General features: G+C 42.1%; 1 protein-coding gene across 6 annotated transcripts in view; it reads right to left on the bottom strand.

Annotated features, from left to right (window-relative positions):
- LOC132817077 (growth factor receptor-bound protein 14-like) overlaps positions 1 to 16,921 on the bottom strand; it is a 141,047-nt gene that overhangs the window by 30,808 nt on the left and 93,318 nt on the right. For all 6 annotated transcript variants that reach the window (XM_060827184.1, XM_060827188.1, XM_060827186.1 and 3 more), the window contains one exon: positions 837 to 947. In XM_060827184.1, the coding sequence (XP_060683167.1) occupies positions 837 to 947 (111 nt within the window). The remainder of the gene's footprint in view (positions 1 to 836; positions 948 to 16,921) is intronic.

Raw genomic sequence — 16,921 nt, 5'->3', positions numbered from 1 at the left:
ATTATTATTATCAACCTCTAAAGTGTCAATATTCACTTTGGTCTCACTCTTCCTTCTTAGACGATAAGCTTTTAATATCTTATTTTAATGTTACTTGCTAGTTTACTCCATATTTATTTTCTCCCTTGTTTTTATTTTTTTGATCATCTTTTGTTGGCTTTTAAAGCTTTCTCAATCCCTCGGTTTACTACTAATGTTTGTCATAGTGGGTTTTTTTTCAATTTATGGTCGATTTATCCATGGGTGATTTATCCCCTTCATGGAATCCTTCATCATTGGGAAACGTCTTTGTTGTGAGTTATAAATTCATTTTGTAAATACCTGCCTTTTTCATTAATTGTCTTTTCCAGTAATTTTATTTCCCTCTGTTCACTCCAACTAACTCTGTCCCCATTTCTTTGTAATAACCCTTATAGTTTAGCACAGCTGTTTCTGACCAAAGTTTCTCACGCTCAAACAGAATGCTAATAACTATGTTATTACTCGGTGACAACTTATTAAACCTGCCTCATTACACACTACCAGATTCAACTCAGCCTGGTCCCTGGTCAGATTCACAACATGCTGTTCTGGAAACTGACCCAAATGGATTCTGTGAATTTTGCCTTATAGCTAACTTTGCCAATTTGACTTTCACAATCTGCATTTGCCCTCATATCCTGAATTTATTCTCTGACCTACAATATCGCAGCTGTAATGGAGTCTCTAGAATACTCCCAAAAGTGGCTTCCTCCTTTTTTTAACCTCCATCCATGTAAATTCAAAAAACAATATGCGCCCCATATCATATGATAGCTATTCACTGTTGAAACTAATTTTTTACAGAAAAGATGTACCTTGATGCAGAATCCAAAATTTGTTGGTGCTCCATACATCTTTCTTGCTGATAACAGCATGTAAACGTTGCTTTCACTAAACTCAGCCATAAACTGTAAATGTCTTGGTTCCTGTGATTATGAAAGGAAAAATGTTCAAAACAACGTTAGTTTAGCACAGATGTTCCAAAATGCCAAGGATTCAGTCACAGGGAAAAAAACAATGGAGAAAAATTTCACTTCCATCAGTAGAATGGTCATAATTGGTGAAGAGCTGATCCTCCAATCAGGTTAGTTTTTCTTCATTCAATTGTGGGATGTGGGCATCTCTGGCTGACCAGTCAGCATTTATGACCTGTCCCTTGTTGACCTACGTAACGTGGTGATGTGCTGCCTTCTTGAACCGCAACAGTTCATCTGCTGTGGGTTGACCACAATGCCATTAAGGAGGAAATTCCAGGATTTCAACCGGCCGACAGTGAAGGAAGAGTGATTTATTTCCAACCCAGGGGGGAGTGAGCTTCTTGGAGGGAAACTTGAAGGTGGTGGCGTTCCCATGTATCTGCTGTCCTTGTGTTTCTAGATGAATGTGGTTGTGTGCTTGAAAGGTTGGCAGCATTTGCGGCTACTTAAGCAGCAGTAAATGTGAGAGAGAAACCATCCTTGATTGGAGATGCAGCAAGAAGAGGAATTGGGGTAGTCAGAAAGGCTGCTGGAGTGGACGATGCAGGATGCAGTGAACTTATGTCACTGGATGGCAGTCAATGAAATGGAGCTGTGAAGTTACAGGCAAAAAATGAGGTCTGCAGATGCTGGAAGTTACAGCCTGCCCCAGGATTGTTCGGCCTAGAGAAGTGCGATTAGTGGTTTGGGAACATTGGGTCACTAATTGGGTAGGATGGGAGTCTGTAGGTGTGGTGGGTCAGAGGCTGCAAAGTGGGGAGGCAGTTTTAAATGTGGAGACAGTTTCCTACAGCAATTTAATTACTGTGGGGTCTAGGATTTTAATGTTTTCCTTGTATGTTACCATTTTAAGTTCAGTAGAGTAGTGATGCTTAAGGATATTGTGACAATATGTGCCTTTAGGGATTTGTTCTGTCATGTTTCTCTTGAAGATGGGTGTCAGCTCCACAGAAAACAGAGTTTGTATCTTTGGGTTTCTTTTAGACAAAGGAAACATGAGTGGGTGGAGTCAGGATCTCAAAGACCTGGGACTTTGGGTTTTGCTTTCAGTTGTTGAAGAAGTTGAGGTTTTGGCAGTGAAGCTGATATATAAACATAGCACAGTACAGGCCCTTCGGCCCTTGATGTTGTACCAACCTTTTATCCTACTCTAAGATCAGACTAACCTACATACCTTCATTGTACTATCTTCCATGTGCCTATCCAAGAGTCACTTAAATGTCCCTAATACATCTGACTCTACTACCACTGCCTACAGCGCATTCTATGCACGCACCACTCTTTGTGCAAAGAACCTATCTCTGACATCTCCCCCCTAAATCTTCCTCCAATCACCTTAACATTATCCGCCCTTATTAGTAGACATTTTCTGCATGGGAAAAAGTCTGTGGCTCTCCACTCTATCTATGCCTCTTATCATCTCGTACACCTCTAACAAGTCACCTCTCATCCTTCTTTGCTCCAATGAGGAAAGCCCTAGCTCCTTTAACCTCTCTTCATAACACATGCCCTTTAGTCCAGGCAGCATCCTGGTAAATCTCCTCTGCACCCTCTCTAAAGCTTCCACGTATTTCCTATAATGAGGCGACCAGAACTGAACATAATATTCCAAGTATAGTCTCTTCAGGGCTCTATAGAGCTGCAGCATAATCTCATGGTTCTTAAACTCAATCCCCCTGCTAATGAAAGCCAACATATCACATGCCTTCTTAACAACCTTATCAACTTAGGTGGAAACTTTAAGAGATCTATGGACATGGGCCCCAAAAATCTCTCTGTTCCTCCACACTGCCAAAAATCCTGCCTTTAACTCTGTATTCTGCATTCAAATTTGACCTTCCAAAGAGAATCACAATTTTCCAAGTTCCATCTGCCACTTCTCAGCCTAGTTCTGCATCCCGTCAATGTCCTGTTGCAACCCACAACATCCCTCCAGACTATTCACAACTCCACCAACCTTCATGTCATCAGAAAACTTACTAACTCACCCTTCCACTTTTTCATCCAAGTCATTTATAAAAATCATAAAGAGCAGAGGTCCCAGGACAGATTCCTATGGAACACCACTGGTCACCAAGCTCCAGACTGAATATTTTCCATCTACTACCACCCTCGGTCTTCTAAGGGCCAGCCAATTCTGTATCCAGACAGCCAGATTTCCCTGTATCCCATGCCTCCTTACTTTCTGAATGAGCCTACCATGGGGAACTTTATCAAATGCCTTGCTAAAATCCACATAAACCAAATCCACTGCTCTGCCGTCATCAATGTGTTTTGCCACATCCTCAAAGAATTCAATAAGGTTTGCGAGGCATGACCTGCCCTTCACAAAGTCATGCTGACTATCTCTAACCAAACTGTGGTTTTTCAAGTAATCATAAATCCTATCTCAGAATCCTCTCTAATACTTTGCCCAAGACAGACATAAGACTGAATAGGGATAATACTGATCATTACAAACCACACAGTCATAACACGAACAGGACTATCCCTATTCTCTTTCCTGAACAAGAGAACTACATTTGCCACCATCCAATCATCTGGCAGTACTCCAGTGGACAGTAAGGATCCAAAGATCATTGTCAAAGGCGCAGCAATCTCTTCCCTCACTTCCTGTAGTAACCTTGGGTATATCCCGTCTGGACCAAGGGATTTATCTACCCATATGTTTTTTTTTCTTTTACCTTAATACCTGGTTTATTTAAAGAAAGCAACATTACAAATCTCTAAATAAAAACTGAAAGAACTGTAGATGCTGGAAATCAGAACCAAAAACAGAAATTGCTGGAAAAGCTCAGCAGATCAAGCAACATCTGTGCAGAAAAATCAGAGTTAGTGTTTCAGGTCAAGCGATCCTTTCTTAGAACAGTTGCAAATCTCTGCATCCTCCCTGGCCAATAGTCAATGCCCCAGAAGCCCCTCTTTCTAGATTTTTTAAAGAATATATTTTTATTGAAAAGTAGATTTTTAAATTTTGCAACAAATACAAAACAATACAATTCAAAACAGTACAAAAAAACCCAAATTAAAAAAAAGCTCCAACCCACCCTCATGTGCAAATGTATAAACATATATAGAAAAATATAGAATTAAAAAAAAAACCCAAACTGGCAATTTAATTAAATAAATAATCAACAACAAACTAATAAATAGTCCTAACTCAGTCCAGCCAAACAAAACACTCATACGTTCACAGTTCTTCCTCCCTGGATATTGGACTCGTAAAACACAATCGTTATGGCTATATAAAAGTCCTTGTTAGTGTGGCAGATAAATCTGTGTCAAGGTATATCTTGTAAAAAAAAATCTCAGTTTGTGGTGTACCATATTTGTGAGAACATCCAGGGTAATATGCTCCATAACAATCTTCCACCAACCTGACAGGCCTGGGGTTTTCAGATATCCAACCTAGCAAGACATTCTTCCTTGCACAGAACGGGAGAATATTGAAAAGCTGTTTCTTATGCATGTCTGCAGGAAATCCAGTGGGTAGGCCCAAAAGGATAGAGATAGGGTTCTTCTCCACCCTTACACTGAAAATCCTCTCCATTGCACCTGCCACACCACTCCAATATGTTTGAAGACTATAGCAAGACTAAAGACAATGGGTAAGGGTGGCCATGCAGATCTTGCACTTGGGACATGCTGAAAATGCCCCTGGTTTAAATTTTGACAAATGGTCCAGAGACAAGTGGACCCTGTGGAGAATTTTCAACTATAAAGCATGGGTCCTATTGCAAATTGATATCTTCCTTGTATTCTCCCAAATATTCTTCCATGCCTCTGAGGAGACTTCAACACCCAGCTCTCTCTCCCACATTCTGCAGAGTTGATCAAACTCATCTGAGCGGGCACCTTCCAATTGATGATATCAAGTACTGACAGAAAGTGTACTCTTACGTCATAGAGAGGGGTGTGCTATGTCAAATTTGCAGGGATCAGTCAAAAGTTTTTTTTGAATAAAATCCCTAACTTGAAAAAAAACGAAAAAGGTCTCGATTAGAAAACTCGTACTTCCATACTAACTGATCGAAGGACATCATTATGTCTCCCTCAAATAAATCGCCCATGCAAGACATACCCCTAGCTGCCCAACGTTAAATTCTGAGTCTATCATCCCCGGTTGAAAACCCAGCATATCCACTAAAGGTGTAAACAAAGATGCTTTGTCAATATTGCCTTCCCTCTGCTTGAATTTCCCTTCATGCTTTAACAGTATTGATGGTTATTGGGTTATGGCAATGTTCCCTAACTGTCCTTATTTTGTCCAAGAACAGCAAATTGGAAAGAGGGCACCTTGCCTGGGAGACCTTGATATCTAGCCATATTGAAAGAGAATCTCCATAAACCTAATCACTTACGTAGGTCAAAAGTGAGCTTAATAAGTAATGTTTAATGTCTGGAAGGTGCACTCCCCCCCCAATCTGTGAGGCAGCTGCAGTTTGGCTAATTTAATGAGGGGCCGCTTACAATGCCAAATAAAGGAGCTGAAACAGCTGTTCAGGGGGAGCATCTGTATAGGATATAGCAAATGAGGGAGAATAAGCACTATCCGACACAACCACAAGACTGGAAATGCCTCCCATCTTTGAAGATCTTGTTTAATTTTTCCAAATAATTGGATAAAATTGGCTTTGAACAGCCGATCCAGAACTGGAATAATGAATATGCCCAAATACACGAAACCCCCTTGTGACCACCTAAATGGGAATCTGTAGTCACCCTCAAGAGCAAGCTCCATCGTAAGGGGAATAGACTTTGATTTCGCAAAAATAATCTTGTACCCCGAAAAAGTGCCAAACGTGCGAAAGCGAGGCACTGAAACTGCTGGATTTTTCAAAAAAATTAGGACATCGCCTGCATACAACGAAATCTTATGTGATTTTGACCCCACTTCTGGAGCTGATATATTGAGATCCCCACGAAAGGCCTCTGCAAATGGTTCAATCACCAACGTAAAAAGCAATGGTGGACCGGGACAGCCCTGCCAGATGCCCCTAAAAATATTAAAATTACTTGATCGTACCCCATTGGTGATGACCACTGCAAGAGGGTCACCGTAGAGAACCTTTACCCATCTTATGAAGACTTCGCCCAAACCAAACCGCTCCCGAGTATCGAAAAGGTCCAGCCACTCAAATCGATCAAATGCCTTCTCTGCATCCCGAGAAATCACCAATCCCTGTATTGACTACTGTTGGCATGCTTGAATTATATTAAGCAGTCTCCTAACATTATTGGAGGATCTGCGACCCTTTATAAAGCCCGTCTGATCCTCTTTAATAGTAGAAGGTAACACAGTCTCCAGTCTTATTGCGAGTCTTAAAGAGGATATAAAGTCCACATTTATGAGTGAGATGGGCCTGTATGAAGCACAGTCTTCTGGGCCCTTCCCTTTTTTAAGGATAAGTGAAATATTGGCCTCTATCAGAGATGGTGGGAGACAATCATGACAATCATGCGCATCAGGCCTGACGTATATTTATAAAATCTTTATAGAATTCACTGGGAAGTCTCTCAAGGTTGGGCACCTTTCCATTCTAAAGCTGCCTCACAGCTTCCTGCAATTCTTGCTCCGATAATGGTGCATTCAGAAAGGACTGTTGTTTGGGAGTCACACACAGGAGCTCCAGATCCGTAAAAAGGATTCCATTTTGGCCTGCCCCTCCTCACAATCCTCGGATTGGTACAACTTAGAGTAAAATCTCTGGAACGCCACATTAATCTTTTTAGAATCACATGTTAGGTTCCCAGACACTTCCCTAATTGACGTAATGGCTTGTGGGGGACTCCTCTTTATGGCAAGATACGCGAAGTATTTGCCTGGCTTGTCACCAAGTTCATATAACCTTTGCTTTGCAAAAGTCAGGTCCTTCTTTGCTGTCTGCGTGACCATGGAATTTAACACAGACTGCAGCGCCGTAATCCTCTGTAGTTTGACCGAATGTCAGTCAGGCCTTCTCGGCTGCCTTCATCCATGTTTCAAGGAGACATCGTTGCTCACCCTTCTGCTGCTTCCTACCAGTGGAATATGAAATAACTAACCCCCGAGCAAAAGCTTTGGCAGTTTCCCAGAGAATGGATGAGCTATCAACCGCGCCTATGCTGATGTCTAGGAACCCCCGAAATTCCCTAGAGAAATACTCCACAAACTTATTTTCCTTGAAAGGGATCCATTCACCAGTACCTCGAACCCACTGTAATGCCCTTAATCTTAACAAACAGGTACACTGGAGCATGATCTGAGATGATAATATTACCAATCATACAAGATATCACCAAATCCAGGGTTACCACAAGGATCAGAAAAAAAAAAATCAATCCTAGTGTGACATCCGTGTGGATTGGAGAAAAACGTAAAATCCCTACCTGTAGGTTGGAGACGCCTCCAGACATCCACCAACCCTAGTTCCCCACACAGACCCACCAATTGTTTAGTTTGTACAGAGGGTAATGAGGGACATTTGGGCAACCTGTCTACTGTGGGATCCATAAGACAGTTAAAAATCTCCCCCTACAATAATGTGCTGGGACTCAAGACTTATCAGTTCAGAAAAATGTCTAACAAAAATTTAAGGGGATGAATTGGAGGGCAATGTACATTTAAAAACACCATATTCTTCCCCATTTATTAAGAATTATTAAGAATTACAAACTTCCCGTGTGTGTCTTTAACAAAGTCCACTTAAATGGGAGATTCTTCCTAATCAAAATTGTCACTCCCCTACTTCTGGTATTAAATGATGAAAAAATAAACTCAGTCAAAGCCATTCTGCTGTAATTTCAGATGCTCCTTGTCATCCAAATATGTCCCCTGTAACAAAGCAATATCCACCTTCTCCTTTCAAAGACTCAAGAGTACCTTCTTCCTCTTAATTGGTGACTGACTTCCCTTGATATTTCAGGTACACCATTTAATCAAATCATTAGCCATAATCTTCTGCAATAACATTTAATTTCTAGAGAGGAGGAACCAGAACCACAAACTGCTGAGCATTAGTGTCACATGATCCGCCAAATATAAAATCTACATAAACTAAAACCATGATATTTAACAAACCTACAAAACTATTGAGAATAAAAATCAACAAAAACCAAAAAAACCCACCATATAAAGTGCCAACAGCGCTGAATAGGGGAACTCACCCCCTGCCCAGAGGGGGCAACTACCCATCCCAAACTGCCCATAAGTAGGCATCTAACCATCCCAGCCACCTTCACTTCTCAAACATAAGCAGAAAAGAATAAACGCCCCATAGAATACCAATACGAATAAAAAACATTATTTTAAATAAAAGGGAATAAATACCCCACCCATCCTTTGGAATATCCTTAGAAATTTAAAATGTACATCTCAACCACTGCCAAACATAGTTTAAACCAAATTATTATCAATAGAGAGAGAAAAAAAATAAAGCTCCAGCCGGACTTCCTTCATTTCTTTTACAGAATGATAAATATATAGCAAACAACACTACTTATATGTACTAAAATTGTTCAAATTAGGTTAGTTTGTCCACAAAGTCTCTTGCCTTCTCCGATGTGTCAAAGAGATGTATGGATCCATCTAAGGTGATCTGAAGCACCATCGGATACCTCAGGGAGTACAGAATCCCAAACTCCCTCAGTCTTCTCTTGACACCGTCGAAAGATTTTTGTTTCTGGATCACCGCTGCTGAGAAGTCTTGAAAGAACATGATCTTAGAGCCCTCGTAAATTAGGGCTTTCAGATCTTTTCCCTGGACTCTGGAAGCCTCCATGACTCTCTCTTTATCCCAGTAATGATGGAACTGCACCAGGAGAGGACGAGGGCGTTGACCCAGACCCGACCTCGGCGCTGCGATCCAGTGAGCCCTCTCTATCTTCAACCTTCTCATGCCAGCCTCCAAGTCAAGGAATTTTGGCAGCCAATCCTCAACAAATTCCGCAGGCCGCTCACCTTCCTTACCCTCAGGCAGACCGATGATCCAAATGTTTTTTCTCCTACCCCTGTTTTCAAGATCATCCACTTGGTCACGCAAATTACGGACCTGTGTCTTCAGGGCTTGGATCCTATCCTTGGATGAACTGGCATCAGCTTCAACCACTGTGACCCTGTGCTCCACCTCATTCGTCCTCTTCTCCAGGTCTCCCAGCTGCTGGTCATGCTTCTGCAGCATGAGAGAGATTGGAGCCAGCTTTTCATCAATCTGTTTCCTCAGCATCTCGCGAGGTTTTGCAAGCTCATTCACCAAGGTCTGGAAACTAATCGGCTCAGAGGATCCTGCAGGCTGAGCTGCAGACTCGGCCTCGAATGCTTCTCCTCCCTTCTTTGGCATCTCTGGATGACTGGAAACACAGGTAAGTTAAATTTTGGAAGTTTCTTGGGACTCCATGATCTTTCCTGAGTCCCAAGATATTGCAATGGCCGGGGTTGGGCAGGTTAAATGTTTGTCTCACTCGTGCTGTGATGCAGAGCTCTGCAGTGTGATCATCTCATCATCGCCACCATCTTGAATCCCCCCCAGATGTTTTTGAACATATTCAGCACATTCTCCTTCCTAACATCAATCTGTTCGAGCATATCAGTCACTTTCACGCTGTCATCAGCAATGTCAAGATCTCACTCAGTAGTGAATAATGAAGCAAAGTATTTATTAAGAACCTCCCCTAGTTCCTCTGACTCCAGGCACAAGTTCCCTCCAAAGTATTTTCCCTGAGGTAGGGCGAGTCCAGAACTAGACGACATAAGTTTAGGGTGAAAGGGGAAGGATATAAAGGAGATGTAAAGGGCAACTTTTTCACACAGAGGGTGGTGTGTGTGTGTAATGGTCTGCTGGAGGAAGTGGTGGAGGCTTGTACAGTTGCAATATTTAAAAAGCATCTGGATGGGTACATGCATAGGACGAGTTTGGAGGGATATGGACTGGGTGCTGGCAGGTGGGACTAGATTGGGTTGGGATATCTGGTTGACATGGACAAGCTGGACTGAAGGGTTTGTTTCCATGCCGTACATCTCTGTGACTCTACGAAGCTTCGAAGCAATCACCCCAACATCCGTAAACGAAGCTGCATCAGAACATTATTCCCATGAGCCACCACACACTGCAGCACAGAGGAACTACTAAGGGCAGAGGACAATTACCTAAACAGTGTATTCAAAAAGAACAGGTACCCAATGAATACAGTCCACAGATTTCTCAGCAACAAACCCAAACAAGCAGACAAAATGCGTCCCGAAACCCTAGCCACTCTCCCCTACATCAAAGACATCTCAGATATGACTGCCAGACTACTCAGACCCATTGTCATCATGGTGGCCCATAAAGCCATCAACACACTAAAACAGCAGCTAATGAACCTGAAAGACCCTATACAGACAACAAGAAAAACTAATGTCATTTACAAAATACCATGCACGGACTGTACTAAACACTACACTGGATAAACATGCAGAAAACCAACCACCAGGATACATGAACATCAACTAGCCACAAAACGACATGATCCTCTCTCACTAGTATTCTTACATACAGATGAGGAAGGACACCACTTCGACTAGGAAACACATCCATCCTAGGACACGCCAAACAGAGACACGCACAAGAATTCCTAGAAGCATGGCATTCCAACCAGAACTCTGTCAACAAACAATTTGACTTGGACCCAATTTACCACCCCTTGAAAAAAAAACAGGAAATGGCATCATCATAGGAAATGACATCATCAAGCCAAAGAAACCCAAACATATAAACAGAAAACAGGAATCATCAGCAGTGCTTCATCCAGAGGCTAACTGAAGAGGTTACCTAGTATGGTGATGAAACGTCTAAACATGAACCTTCCAGCTCAGTGAGCAAACCTGCATCCAGAACCCCAACTAAGCTACAAATCTCAAAACCCGCTAACTCTATGACTCTTGCTCTTCACGCAAGTATACAATGCCTTTGGGTTTTCCTTAATCCTACCCCTAAAGCTTTTTCATGCATTCTTCTAGCTCTCCTAAGTCCATTCTTCAGTTCCTTCCTGGCTACTTTGTAATTCTCTAGATTCCTCTCTGATCCTTGCCTCCTCAACCTTTAGTAAGCTTCCTTCTTCCTCTTGACTAGTTGTTCCACTTCCTTTGTCACCAAAGGTTCTTTCAACCTATATATACAGCTCTCTTGCTGCTACTGCAAGAAGTTTGAATTCTCTCTCTGCTATTAGATATGTGCTTTTAGATTTGCCTTTCTCCTTGACTGGAGAAGATAGTAAGTGACGCAAATCTGTTTTGCTGAATTTTCCTTTGCCAAGCGTGTGTTTATAGGGTGCTGCTATGTTGGATCAGTTGATGAGCAGTCGTTAAATAATATTTCATTTTCACAAAGTACTTTAATAGAGAGTTAGAGTTATGCCAATTTTTTTTGTTTACATTTTAACTGTAGTGTAAGAATAGTGGTGTTTTTCTTAAAGCCTCATTGTGTGACCACTCAAATCACATCTGGAACACAGGGCTTTCCACTTCCCTGTAAGATAAAAATGAGGGTCGAGGCTATCTCCTTGATAATATTTTGAGGGGGTTTGGTCAGAATCAAAAAAGGAGCCATTGAAAACCAACAGGCAGCTCATCAAAAATCAATGTGGTTCCCACGAAAATTTTAAGCAGAACTTGAGGGAAAAACATTTTGACCAGAAGAATATTGGCCCAGATATTCCAGCCGGTATTGGAGTTGGAATATCAACTACTAACTGTGTTTTAAACTATGGCTTCATATTTCCCTTTGGGAGACTTTGGACTATCTATGGTCTGTTCCAGCTTCAATCCATTGATGAGCACTTTGGGGAGGCCCTGTGGCAAAGCACTCTCCATTTTTGTCATACTGCCACATAAAATATTTCTTCAGTGCAATGACCTGCAGAGTTTTTAAATGAACATTCATAACTGTTCAGCCTCCCCTTGGACCACATACATTCCCAAACCTTCTCTTGACTCGACATTCCGTACACAGCTCAATTCACACACGTCAAAAACCAGATATTCTTCCACTCTAGACACAGCTTATCACCTCTCCAAAAACTTCTCCCTCATCCCCCGGCACAGTGGGAAGAAACACAGGCGAGAAGGTAGGAAGCGTACAAGCACAGGAAGGTACAAGCATTGTCAGGGATATGAGTGAAAGCTGAGCCATATTAGTATACAGAGGTGTGGAAGCAGCGGTGCCTGAGTGTAAGATGTCCTGCAGGTGGACTTTAAGTACTGTTAGATATATTGAACAGGGGACTGTGAATACTGTTGAGGAAGTGGGGAGAGCAGCAGTGTGAGCACTGTCAGGGATATGGGATGTCATAAGATCTATGGTTTAGTAGATTTTCCATAATTGGAAGGTTGTAAACAGCAATAAAGATAGCCATAAACTATAGGAGGATATCAACAGACTTGTCAGTAGGTAGAACAGTTGCAAACAGAATTCAACTCTGATCAATGCATTTGGGAAGAGCTAACAGGGCCAAGAATTGTACTATGAATGACAGGACCCTGGAATGAACTGAAGATTAGAGGGACTTCAGTGTGCATATCCACAGATCCCTGAAAGAAGCAAGGCAGGTAGATAAGGTGGTTAAGAAGGCATACAGGATATTTGCCTTTATTAACAAAAACACAAAATGTAAGAGCAAGGACATGAAACGAGATAAAATACTGATTAGACCACAAATGGACTACTGTGTGCAGTCCTAGTCAACACATTACAGAAAGGATGTGATCACAATAGAAAGGATGCAGAGGAATTTTACCAGGTTGCTGCCCTACCTCGAGGATTTGAACTGAGGAGATTGGATTTTCCTTGTTGCAGCAAAGATTGAGAAAAGACCGCATAAAAGTGCACAGGATTATGAGGGACGTAGATAGGGTGGCTATGATGGTGTTTCTTCATTAGCAATTGTATCAAACAGGTGGGCATAGATTTAAAGCAAGAGGTAAAAGACTAAGAGGAGAGTTGAGGAGAATTCGTTTCACTCTCAAAAGTGCAGGCAGTCTGGAACCCACTGCCTGAAAGGATGGTTAAGTCAGAAACTCTCAAACATTTAAGCAGTATTAGATATTTGCTTACATTGCCACATCTTCCAGGGCTTTAGACCAAGGGCTAGAAAATTGAATTATTGAAGTCAGACCTTTGTTGATGCACAATCAACAGATCAAATCTTAGTTCTGCAGTCCTGCCACATCTAGCTGTGAATAGTGGTGCATAATTTAACAACTCACTGGAGGTGAAGGCTCCAGAAATATTCTCATTGATGCAACAGCCCAACATATCGGACAGAAGTTAAGGCTGAAGCACTTGCAGCAATCTTCAACCAGAACAGCCATCTTGGCCTCCTCCAGTGGTCCTCAGCACCACAGAAAGTAGTCCTCATCCAATTTGATACTCTCAACATGATATCAAGAAATGGTTGCTGGTACTGGATCGCACAAAGGCCATGTGCCTTGAAAATATTCCAGCAATAAGTACTGAGGACTTGTCTCCAGAACATGTTGCTCCCCTAGCCAAGTGTTCCAGTACAGTCAAAATACCGACATCTTTCCAACAACGTGGATAGTTGCTCCTATATTCAAAACAGGACAAATTGAACCCGGCCAGTTACCATCCTATCAGTCCACTATTGATCATCATTAAAGTAATAGAAAGTGTCATTGATAGTGCAACTAAACAGCGCATGCTTCGCAAAAATCTGTTCAGTGACACCTAGTTTGTGTTGGTTCAAACACTGACAAAAGAGCTGAATTCCAGAGGCGAAATGAGAGTGACATCCCTTGACATCAAGGCTGCATTTGACTGAATGTGGCATTAAGTAGGCTGAGCAAAACTGGAATCAATGAGTATCAGAGTCAAACTTTCCATTGGATGGAGTCATACCTGTTACAGAGATGACGACTTTGGTTATTGGAGGTCAGTTACCTCAGCACCCTCAGGGTAGTTTCCTAGGCCCAACCATCTTCAGCTGCTTCATCAATGACTTTCCCTCCATTATCAGGTCATAAGTGGGGATTCACTGACGATTGTACAATGTTCAGCACCATTCACAATTCCTCAGATACTAAAGCAGCCCATGTTCAAATGTGAATAAGATCTAAACAATATCCAGGCTTCAGCTGACAAGTGGCAAGTAACATTCATGCCACACAAGTACTAAGCAATGACTAATCTAAGCACCACTCCTTGACATTCAAAAGGTGTTACCATCAAGGAATCCACCACAGTCAACATCCTTAGGGATACCATTAACCAGAAACTCAACTGGATGAGCCACACAAACACTATTGGCTATTGGAGCCAGAGGCTGGGAATACTTCAGCAAGTAACTCACCTGCTGACTCCCCAAAGCTATACCTATTAAGCTATATCCCACCATCTATAAAGGCACAAGTCAGGAGTGTGATTGAATACTCCCCACTTGCCTGGATCAGTGTAACTCCAACAACACTCAATAAACTTGGCACCATACAAGGCACAGCAGCCAGCTTGATTTTGTGTCACATCCACAAGCATCCACTCCCTCGACCACCAATGTTCAGTAGCAGTAGTATGTACTATCTACAAGATGCACTGCAGAAATTCACCAAAGACAGCACCTACCAAACCCATGATGACTTCCCTCGAGAAGGACAAAGGATAACAGATACAAGGGAACACTAGCACCTGCAAGTTCCCCTCCAAGACACTCCCCATTCAGACTTGGAAATATTGATTTGTTACTGTCACATGTACCGAGATACAATGAAAACTATTGTATCGCATGCTAACAGACAAATCATATAGGGGAATCATATCATATTAGAAAATCAAATCATATTAGATAATTCGCTAATATAAATATAGGGCTAGATATAGCATGTGGACTGCAGCAGTTCAAGGAGGCAGCTCATCACCATCTTCTCAAGGGCAACTAGAGACAGGCAATAAAATGCTGGCCAGCCAGCAACACCCATGTCCCATGAATGAATTAAAAACAAAACAGCATGGACAGGAATGACCATGCCACATTGAAACATTTTGATAGCTTTCTTGGTTTTAGATTAGATTAGATTACTTACTTAGTGTGGAAACAGGCCCTTCGGCCCAACAAGTCCACACCGACCCTCCGAACAGCAACCCACACAGACCCATTCCCCTACATTTATCCCTTCACCTAACACTACGGTCAATTTAGCATGGCCAATTCACCTAACCTGCACATTTTTGGACTGTGGGAGGAAACCGGAGCACCCAGAGGAAACCCACGCAGACACAGGGAGAATTTGCAAACTCCACACAGACAGTTGCCTGAGGCGGGAACTGAACCCAGGTTTTGAGCAGTCAAAGGCTAAAGTGATCAGCCTTGTTACTAGCTACACATTAACAAAATGAAAACATTTCCAGTCCATAAAACAGAGCAGATTGTCATATAGAATGTCAAAATGTGCGATCAAGTGTTCCCTAGACATGTGGGAATTATGCTCGTCTTCACAACAGAATGTTTCTAGTTCCATTGGAAATATGAAGAACTGCACATTTCTCAGTACAGTAGCATACTGTAGACAGAAAAATATGACCAAATATCATCAGACGCTGCGTTGCTAGCTAAGACGAATTCAAATTATATTGACCTGAAATGGTTTAAGATTAGATTAGATTACTTACAGTGTGGAAACAGGCCCTTCGGCCCAACAAGTCCACATCGACCCGCTGAAGCGCAACCCACCCATACCCCTACATTTACCCCTTACCTAGCACTATGGGCAATTTAGCATGGCCAATTCACCTGATCCGCACATCTTTGGACTGTGGGAGGAAACCGGAGCACCCGGAGGAAACCCACGCAGACACGGGGAGAACGTGCAAACTCCACACAGTCTGTCGCCTGAGTCGGGAATTGAACCTGGGTCTCAGGCACTGTGAGGCAGCAGTGCTAACCACTGTGCCACCGTGACGCCCACACCACTGTGGCACCCACACCACTGTGCCACCGTGCCGCCCAGTGGTTTAAGTAACACTGCTGGTTTGGTAGGCACCAGTAGCTGACATATCTTCCCTGTAACCTCTGGAAATCATAAGCTTCTGGAGCCAGTAACATGCAGAAAAGTGTAAGGATAGCCGGTTTGTTCAATAAAATGAATATACATACATAGGAAACAAATATCCTCCACAATGTTTCATTCTATATAGTGTCCACACAGTTGAATGTTAGTTAATGGTAATCCGAAATACACAAATTAAACCTCACTTACAACTTCGGACACTGACTATCAAACAAGATATATTCAACCTTAGCTTATAGCTTGCTTTCACTCTGAAGGAGCATTATTGAAACTCTGAATAAGTGCAGTAGTCAGTTACCACTTGGTGGCACTGGTGACCACTATGTCCAGATTAAAGTCATAGACATCCATTATTTAGAATCACCTGTTAACTACTTTTGAATCAAATGAACAAATGTGCAATGGCCCACGTGCTTATGAGGAAGAACTTTATGTTGGCATGATGGCTGACTTAGAACACAGAGCATAGATTTATAAGCAGAGATCAAAAGACTGTTCAATCGTGAGTGTGGAGTTTCAACAAACTAAATCACAAATCTCTGCAGGTGATCAAAGGTACCAGATTGTGTGACACTTTACTCACACCATCTAATAATTTTGATCACCTGCAGAGACTTATGATTCAGCGTGTTGACATTCCACTCACACCATTTGTACGAGCTTTTGACCTCTCTGCCATTAATCATGGGCCTGTGTGCTTCTCTGCATTCCAACTGATGAAGGAGCAGCGCTCTGAAAGCTTGTGATTTCAAATACACCTGCTGGACAATAACCTGGTGTCATGTGACTTCTGACCAAGCTTTCTAATAGTATTAGGTTTATTGCAATCCAACTTGCTTCCAGTGGCTGATGATGTGACCAAATTGCTTGGGACAATAGAATGAGAGTC

The sequence above is a fragment of the Hemiscyllium ocellatum genome, chromosome 7 (assembly GCF_020745735.1).
Source record: "Hemiscyllium ocellatum isolate sHemOce1 chromosome 7, sHemOce1.pat.X.cur, whole genome shotgun sequence".
Taxonomy (NCBI): domain Eukaryota; kingdom Metazoa; phylum Chordata; class Chondrichthyes; order Orectolobiformes; family Hemiscylliidae; genus Hemiscyllium; species Hemiscyllium ocellatum.
This window is presented reverse-complemented; position numbering and strand designations above follow the sequence as displayed.